At 34.7% G+C, this 8,948-nt stretch overlaps 1 protein-coding gene across 3 annotated transcripts; it reads left to right on the forward strand.

Annotated features, from left to right (window-relative positions):
- Positions 1-3,789: 3,789 nt before the first annotated feature.
- On the forward strand, positions 3,790-7,338 carry LOC140827524 (uncharacterized). Of its 3 annotated transcripts, none has more exons than XM_073190207.1 (4): positions 3,790-3,875; positions 3,956-4,024; positions 6,072-6,462; positions 6,588-7,338. In XM_073190207.1, exons 3-4 carry the CDS (start codon positions 6,100-6,102, stop codon positions 6,846-6,848), a joined length of 624 nt encoding a protein of 207 aa, XP_073046308.1. In that variant the 5' UTR covers positions 3,790-3,875; positions 3,956-4,024; positions 6,072-6,099; the 3' UTR covers positions 6,849-7,338. The 3 variants fall into 3 exon arrangements, with proteins under 3 accessions (XP_073046308.1, XP_073046309.1, XP_073046307.1); XM_073190208.1 differs by having other exon boundaries at positions 3,804-3,875; positions 3,988-4,024; XM_073190206.1 differs by lacking the exons at positions 3,790-3,875; positions 3,956-4,024 and adding an exon at positions 5,008-5,298 and having other exon boundaries at positions 5,441-6,462.
- Positions 7,339-8,948: the final 1,610 nt, after the last annotated feature.

The following is an 8,948-nucleotide window of genomic DNA, read 5'->3' on the forward strand; positions in this document are numbered from 1 at the left end:
ATAGCTCTGTACTTGTTCAATATATTCATATCAATAATGCTGTCAGAATCAGACAATACAAGTACAACATAATCTAACTCAATCTCATCCTCATCTTACTGCAGTATACAATATTTCACAGAATGTCACTGATATCCTCTTCCCCAAAAGGTAAAGAAATCAATACTACAGTATATACAGATCCAACATATCAAGCATCTATCAATACAATTCATTCAAAAATAATCGTAGGGCATGCATTAATATCTATCAATACATATGCAAAATAATCGCGAAAGAACAGTTACCTGTCAGTATATTATCAAATGCATCCTGGGTCGGTTCCTCGGTCACCATAACCCGATGCCTCTGCTCCCTGGAAGCTTCGGGAACTTTTCTGTGGACAAACTCTAGCAAAATGTCCCTGCTGTTTACAGACATTGCATCTACCAGTCACTCCCTGGCATTGCTCCGTGGGATGTCTTCCTCCACAGGCTCTGCAATACACTCCAGTATAACTCGGGCTAGACCCACTGGAGCTGGATGAACCGCTTCCTAACTTCTTGAACTGTTTCTTTCGAGCTTTCAACGGTTCTTTCTTTCCACTACTGCTACTATCAATCTCGATTCTTGGAGGTAGTGGTTGTGGTCTCGGTGTTGGAAGAACATACGAAGCTACCTTTTGTCTCATCAGAACTGTTTTTGCTCTTCTAGCTCGGTTCAGAATATCAGTAAAATTATTCGGTGGTTCCACATTTACCAATGTACGTATCTCCGGATTCAATCCTTGGATGAACTGATCAAACATAGCTGCATCATTTCTAGCCACGTGAGGGGCAAAACGTAGCAAGGTGAAGAACTGGGTCAAATACTCATCAATATTTAACTGACCCAGTCTTAAATTTGCAAACTCTGCACTTTTATCCTGTCTGTATGATACCGGGAAAAATCTTTGATAGAATTCAACTTTAAAAATTTTCCTCGTAATCACTGGACCATGCTGTTCTAAGGCTTCTTTGGTTACCAGCCACCAACTCCTTGCGACATCCCGTAACTGGTTCCCGATTAATTAGTTTAAATCTACAATCATCTGTGAACCCAAGAAATTCAAACAGCATTTCTGTGTCTTCTAACCAATTCTCACAATAGACTGGCGTCTCAGTACCTTTCAGAATCGGCGGTTGAAATAACTGAAACTTCTTCATCATTGTTTCCATCGGAGTTTCTGCCACATCCATCTGATCAGTCTAAGTACTACCTCGTTCCGGAATTCTTCTAGGGGGTATATCTGATAATCACCAGAATTATTAATTAATTGAGACAAATCCGTCTCAGTCCCTTCCTGATCAGCTTACCTCTGATCAAGAATGGGTTCTGATTCGTCCTCAAATAAGACATATTACCACATCAACTCAGATATTCAGGTAACATGTATTTTCAAACAAAACAGTAAAACATAATATCATGCTAGCACACACAATGCAATTCAACATTATAATAAATCACATGCTAGCAATCAAAAGCAGGAAAGAAAACCTCAATCTACCCCGCTCACTAGCCTCTATCTCAGTCTCAAGAACCTACAGTTCTAGAACCTACTGTTCTGGAACCTAAAGCTCTGATACCACCTGTTGTGGGGACCCGGATGCTAATTCAATTCTAAATCATCTTTGGGACTAATAAATCAATTATAATCAACCGGGTCTAATTTTTTTTTTTTTAGAAAATACAATGCGGAAACGTAATGTAATTCCATCCGAAATACATATTAAAAATAATAGTATAAGTCCGGTATTAATTGCATTCTGATCCAACTAGGGTTCAATTACTATATATCAAGTACTGAATCCTAATTTACTTCTGAGCTGGATCTCCACTCTATCTAGTCCTGTCTCGTCCTCTTCTTGACCCTGAACCTGTCTCACCTGTTGTCATGCACACATACAAACAAGACAACAGCCGGATAACTCCTGTGAGAATTATATTCCCAGTATAAATCAACGAAACATGCATTTCATATAACAATATAAAAGCATGAAGCATATATCAGATATATATCAAAGTCTGAACATAATTAATATCAAACTATCAATCATATTCGTGACTACACGACTTAGACTAGACTCAATCCTAATCTAGGGATCCCGGTTTCCAGACGTTGGTATTCCTATATCGACCAACAGTAATAGAAGAAACTCTGATTCTATCCACGTCGATATAACCAAACATACAGTGTCTTAACCTATCCGTCACAGACTGTGGCACTATCGTCAATACACTATCTTGTGACATCGTGCAATGTGCCCGTGGCGATCCCACCACTATCAGGCACTTTTGTCACAAGATCACTCGTCTAATACTCGCTAATACATGCTTCCTATAAATCAATAGAACAACATATAAAATCAAATCAATTCATACAACAACAATAAGTATGTGATTTAGGGAAACTCGAGTATATCCTACTTGAGTCGATCTCCCGACATCACATTGACTTATACCTTTGTCTTCTCGATCTGACGAAGTCGAAGTCTCGAAGTCAAATCTGTCCATATCAAATCTGGAATTACAATATCGAATATGTCGTGTCAAAATACAATTCAATTCAATACTCTCTTTGATCAATACTCAATTCAAAATATAATCTGATCAATGTCACAATACAACGCTACAATCTCAATCAATACTGAATCTGATCAATATCAGTCTACTGATGTTTTGACGACATAACCATACATCTCAGTAACCCCGTCAATTTCACATCACAGATATAATAACACGGTTCTGAATACTATCAAATGTATTGTATCAATATAAATATACCCAACAATATAAATCAACAGATATCAATTCTCAGTCCAATCACTCTGAAAATCATAACAATCTCATACGGTATCTGTTCTTCGATTCGGTTTCGATTATACGATGTCTTTTATATCAGAAACACCATATATGATTTCTATTCGATTATGGCAATATCATAATTCTAAACTATATCAGAATTCAATAAAACTTGCGTCCCGTTGTAGCTGTCATTTCTAAGGACTTGGTACTATACTCGGATTCAAATTCGGACGGTCGGATCGTGTAGATTCTACAATCTAGTCTTTGAAAGAAAATTTGAAAGCTCATGTCCTTCCTTTCGTTTTCTTGCTGATTAACGTTTGCAATTTGTACATATATTTATATACCTATACATGCATGTGAAGCAAGTGGCTCGTTGTGCGTACTGCACGTCTCGCGCATATGCGCGACCCATAGCGGCGCATATGCACGAGACACAAAGCCTCGGCGCGTCTTCGTCATGGCAGCTCGCGCATATGCGTGCCTCCACGTCGTGCATGTGCGCCAATTTCTCTGCCCTTCTCGCGCATATGCGTCCGTTCACGTCGCGCATATGCGCCGAGCACTCCCCTAGGCTACTGGACACCTCGCGCATATGCGCGCCCTCACGCTGCGCATATACGCGGAGTCTTCTGCCAAAACCGCGCATGTGTGCGTACCAACTTGCGCATGTGCGCGTATGGCATCTCCTTCGCACATATTTCGCGTCTGTTCTCGTCTTTCCCGGTCTAATTCCTTTCGTCCATAATTACATCGATTAATCAAGAAATCATTTCGGATTAACAGGATAAATTTCTCGGGCTTTACAGTAACTCTCACATCAATCATCCTTTAAGCTTGATAATTAATATTTTCAAACCCAAGAAAAGAGTTGACAATTTCCAATTATACCCTCCTCTAATTGTAAAAATTCTAACTTACTATCATTTTATACCGTCATTTTATATCTCATCATAGGAAAAGAGAGAGAGAGAATTGTGAAGAATGGATTTCTTGGCAGAGAACCAAGAAATCATGGACGATAAGTGAGCAAAGATAACAACAGTGAAGTGGTAATTTTCTTCGATTTTCAAATTTTGTCAATGTTTTTAAATTTCACGTTTTTTTGTTTACACGGAACACATTTTATTAGAGCTATTTCTGGATCATTTTTTGGCATTTTAGTACGTGGTATTTCAACGGGCTTTCAACAGATCTGCAGGTACACATTTCTAATGCACGACCTTCTCTGAAATAGATTTTTTATCTGAAAGTATGAGTCCAGGTTAAGGGATATATGTGATGACGAGTTTGAATATCGGTTTTTTTGTTAATCTTGGATTGTGTATTTTTTTTATTTACTTTATGTTATATTGTTTTGATTTTTTTTAAATTTTTATGAAATTGTCTTACCTCTTAACGTTACTACATGAGAATGGTGAAATTAATTACATGACAAAAATACATGTTTTATCACATTTTCATGTGTATATAAATTTTTGTTTGACATTTTCCTTGATTTTTTTAACCACGTACTATCTATGTGTTTTGATTTATTGTTGGTGGCCTATTATTGTTTGAACTTTTGCCAAAAATATTATTGTCATGGTGGGAGCACATGGAATGCGACAAATAGTCCTAATTGTTCAACAATTTATTATAATGTCATTCTTCTTCCTAGTGGTTTTGACACATTACTATCTGAAATATGTAGCACCACGAAATCGTAGGAGAAAACTAGCTTACACAATTACAGGAAGAATTCATAAACAAATGGACCATCTACGTAGAATTGTTGAAGTGGGAGATATGCAATGTCTTGTAAATTTGAGGATTCATAAAAATGGTTTAGCACGTCTATGTTACTTGTTAACACATGTAAGTGGGCTTGGGGAATCTAGATATGTTAGAGTTGAAGAGAAGGTGGCAATGTTTCTGTCTGTATTAGCACATCATAAGAAAAATAGGATTGTTGGGCATGACTACAGACGTAGTGGTCACACTATCAGCACACATTTCCATGAAGTACTCAATGTTGTTCTGATGTTGCACCCCATTCTACTTGTTAAACAAATTCCAGTGGATGATAGTTGCTCCAACGACACGTGGAAATGGTTTAAGGTCAGTTGTTTCACTTACTTTTAAGCATAACCATTATGTAGTATAGTATCAAAACACTTATGTGTCTCAATTTATTAGTTATCACATAAATTCAGTTACTTCATTCAGTTTCAATGTAACTTAATTAATATTATTTAGTCGTTTCACAAGGTTGTCTAGGAGCGTTGGATGGTACGTATATTAATGTTCACGTCCCCAACAAGGACAAAGCAAAATATAGAACAAGAAAATGAACACTTGATGTGAATGTATTGGATGTATGCGATCATGATATGAAGTTTGTTTTTGCTTTGACGGGTTGGGAAGGGTCTGCAGCAGATGCTAGGATTTTTCGAGATGCAGTTAATCGACCAAATGGGTTAAAAGTTCCGAGAGGTAATTATGATATATAACTCGTTCTATAACAAACATTAAACTTATCATGTATATTTTTTTGTTCACACAATTTTTGATTAAATGAAAATTCTTGCAATATTTTAATTATTTAAACTAACTTCTGAACTTTGTTTTTTCACAGGTTACTATTACTTGTGTGATAATGGCTACGCAAATGTAGATGGGTTTTTAATGCCTTATAGGAAAACTCATTACCACCTGAGTGAGTGGGCTAGCAGTTCTGTGGGACCAAAAAATTACAGAGAATTTTTCAACTTAAAACACTGTCGTGCCCAAAATGTAATTGAAAGAGCATTTGATCTGCTTCAAAGAAGTTGGGCTATCCTTCGTAGTCCTTCCTTCTACCCATTGAAAGTACAAAATTGTATAATTATGGCTTGCATGTTCTTGCATAACTTCCTCAGGATAGAAGTCGAAGACGACCCTCTAGAAGATGATGATCCAGGCATAGGGCTAACAAATGTTCAAGATGACTTTATTCACGATCTTCATTCCTCATCTGCTTGGGATGCATGGAGAGATAATTTACAATGTCTATGTATTCTAGCAATTGAATATTACTCATTAGTTGTACCCTAGTGTTTGTGTTACTGTAGACTTTTATACATGTCATAACCTTTAGCAATGCGTACAAGTTATTAACATTTGATGGCATGTAGTGAGCATGTTTTGTCTGCACAATGTGTTTCACCATGTTTATCAAATATATAATGTTTTATTGATCCGTTGGATAATTGATTTTGCATATATAGGGGTTTTATGTGTGGAAGCTAAGCATATATGGATATTGGGTCTTCTAGTTGCAATGCCATTGGAAAAGGAAAAAAGACAGATAAAAGTAGACGCGTGTGGAGTAGGACAGAGGAAGAAGTGCTTCTTGAAGCATTGAAAGACCTTGCCACGAAGGGCTGGAAAAGTGAGAATGGGTTTCGTTGTGGTTATTTGGCACTCCTTGAAGAGACAATGAAAAAAGTTTTTCTGAGAACTGATTTACGAGCCAACCCACATATAAACTCGAAGATTCATGTTTGGAAAAGAATTCATGGATCGTTGGTCACAATTCTGAGTCGAAGTGGAATGGGATGGAACGATTCTGAGAAAAAGATAGAAGCTTCAGATGAAGCATGGGAATGCTTTGTGAAGGTATATGTGGTGTATTTCTACTCGTTCTTTCTATTTTTTACTATGAGATTTAAAAATTCACTAATTTTGTTGACGTTTATCTTCTGTAATCCTTTTTTCAATATAATAAATGTTATGATATGTAGGGAGATAGCAGCGCTCGTTCTATGTGTTACAAGTCCTGGCCATATTACTCTGATTGGTGTGAAATATTTGGTCATGATCGTGCTACTGGTGCAAATTCATTGTTATTTGCAGAAGCAGTTCAAGATGTTCTCAACAACAATACTGACATGAATCCAGGCATGCAAGTTGGATTAGAAGATATGTTCAATAATGTCGAGGAAGCTGGTGAGTCAATGTCGGTATCAAACACACCGACTTGCAATAATTCAGTTAGTAAATAGACAAATTCCAAGAAGAGAAAGAAACAAGTGCATGGTGAGGAATTAGTTGTTGCAGCCATTGACAAATTCAACAAAATGTCATGGCGTACTATGTCCGATCTAGTGAAGCGTGTACGAATTGGTAAATGCAACAGAGTATGTATTTGATGCATTAAGAAGGATTCCGGAATTGACTTCGAAGGAAAGATTAGCTGCTGCAGCATTGATCGTGGAGAAACCAAAACAATTGACATTGTTCTTTTCTCTTCCTGAAGAAGATAAGCTTGAAATGGTTAGGATGATTCTTAATACTTGATGAATGGTCTGTTTATTTCAGAGAACTTGCATTGGATTATCTTTTGATGATGATGTATATGTCTACATATTAGTATGACAGATTAGCCTAGCTTTTATGGACTATGGATGACATCTTTTTGGTGGAGACTTGTTATCTTTATTCATGTATGACAATGTGTCAGTGGTGTTGATGAAGATGTATCACATTCTCTTTTGAAATATATGGTTGATCTGTATGATATTTCTATTTTTTGATATATATGGAATGCAATTAATACACCTTTTAAGAGCTTTACTTCGTATTATTTTTTTAAAAAAATACCCCACTTAAATTTTAGGCTATTATTTGTGTTTTAGTACTTTGAAAAAAGGTTTTATTTTTGTTAATCACGTTTACCAAATTATCACACTCTTACCAAAAAAAATCACAAAAATACATATATATATATATGTATGTATGTATGTGTGTGTATATATATATATATATAATAATAATAATAATAATAATAATAATAATAATAATAATAATAATAATAATAATAATAATAATAAGTGGAATATTGATGGTTTTAGTGATAAGCAGATTTATAACACTGCACACAAAATGCTTATGTATAGTACTGCATGTAAAACTTCAGGCAATAATGATAAAAATATTGCTAAGATGATTATAGCAGGATTTACTGGCCAACTTAAAGGTTGGTGGGATAATTATTTGAATCAATCTCATAAATTCTTAATTCAAGCCTTCAAATGGTATCAGAGCCATGGAAATAGTCTGGTTAATAATTTAGCATATTTATTCAAATGAATATTTTCAGTATGAAAGAAACTGTTCAAAGCAGTTTAGATGAAGAATATGATTTACCTGAAAATTTAGACTTATTGAATAAATGGACTATTCCTAAGATAGAATCTAAAATGATCTATAAGTTAGGAACTTTTGAAAAAATTGATTTCAAACAGGTAGTTAAAACTACATAATCTTCGGTACCTCTTCATAATGAAGAAATGGTTATTAGACTAATTAATAATAAGAATATTTTACCTTATAGGAAAATCTTCAGATTTATTCATATAGGTTTAATATAAATAGCCTTTAGACCTTTAACTTTAGAAGGTTTACCAGAAAGCTTCATAGCAGCTTTAAGATATGGTAGAAATTTTAATTGGAAACAATCCCTTATGGGAATAATTCAATTTAGTTTGACTCATGGTCCAATATATTTTGATGTTTATCCTAATTTATCTTTATCCCTGTCTGATATAAATATAGTAGATTTTTTAACATTAACTGTTAAAACTCATTGTTATAATTATACTCCTGGAACATAAGTTATATGTATCTGTTATCGTATTTATTACAAACCATTATTTACATTGAATCCTATGTGTAAAAGAATAGATAAAAAATTAAATGAAACTATTCTTATAGAAACTAATTATAATAGATCTGATATTACAACTCGTAGATCTATGAATTAGAAAGAAATTGAATTTCCAGAAAACTGGATAATTGAACAAGTTGTTCCTAGAAATTCTATAATAAATAAGGATTTACAACAAGTTATACAAAATAATGAAGGATCTGTTCAAATACAGTTTAATAATGAACAAAGAAGATTATTACCCCCTTCTTTTTATGTTAGATCAAGATCTAGTTATTCTTTTATTTCACCTCTAGACTACATAGTGGATATACCACAAACTTCTAGAGCATCTACTTCTCAAGTAAGAGAAGATTTAGAATCTACTAATACAGTAGATGATTTAATTATAAATCAGAATAATACAGTTCATAAAAGTAACTTTCAAAAAGTTAGA

Source organism: Primulina eburnea, chromosome 3 (genome assembly GCF_022965805.1).
Source record: "Primulina eburnea isolate SZY01 chromosome 3, ASM2296580v1, whole genome shotgun sequence".
NCBI classification, from domain to species: Eukaryota; Viridiplantae; Streptophyta; class Magnoliopsida; order Lamiales; family Gesneriaceae; genus Primulina; species Primulina eburnea.